This window comes from Egretta garzetta, unplaced genomic scaffold, assembly GCF_000687185.1.
Source record: "Egretta garzetta isolate BGI_Z169 unplaced genomic scaffold, ASM68718v1 scaffold448, whole genome shotgun sequence".
Classification (NCBI taxonomy): domain Eukaryota; kingdom Metazoa; phylum Chordata; class Aves; order Pelecaniformes; family Ardeidae; genus Egretta; species Egretta garzetta.
This window is the reverse complement of record NW_009260497.1, coordinates 1,617,361-1,617,709: the sequence shown is the minus strand read 5'-3', so window position 1 is coordinate 1,617,709 and position 349 is coordinate 1,617,361. Positions and strand designations below refer to the sequence as shown.

Genomic DNA, 349 nt, shown 5'->3' with positions numbered 1-349 from the left:
GGGGGGTACCCCAACCTCATAGATGAGGAAGACCTTGGCTCCCACGTATATCCCCATGCGGGTGACGGCGCGGACGGCGGCGTTCATCCCTGGAAAGGCGAGACATGAGCCAGGGTGGCCCCGAGGGACCCCGCACAGGGTGGGTGGCCCGGGGGGACCCCGATAGGGTGGAAGCCCCATAGGGCACCAGATCCTATAGGTGACCCTGAAGTGTCCCCTCGAGAGGGGGTGGGGGGCCACGTAGGCAGAGATTGGGGAAACTCAGTGCAGGGGTGGGAGCTGCAGAGGAGCGACTGCCCGACAGGGAGATGAATTAGAAACGGCTGCTGGTGCCTGGGGGGGACACCGG

The 349-nt window shown here is 65.6% G+C and overlaps 1 protein-coding gene across 1 annotated transcript in view; it reads right to left on the bottom strand.

The window, feature by feature from the left end:
- The window catches only part of PFKL (phosphofructokinase, liver type), a 5,268-nt gene extending 5,145 nt beyond the window's left edge, over positions 1-123 (bottom strand). The window contains exon 1 of the mRNA XM_009644429.2: positions 16-123. Coding sequence (XP_009642724.1) covers positions 16-87 — 72 coding nt within the window. The 5' untranslated portion in view covers positions 88-123. The remainder of the gene's footprint in view (positions 1-15) is intronic.
- Positions 124-349: the final 226 nt, after the last annotated feature.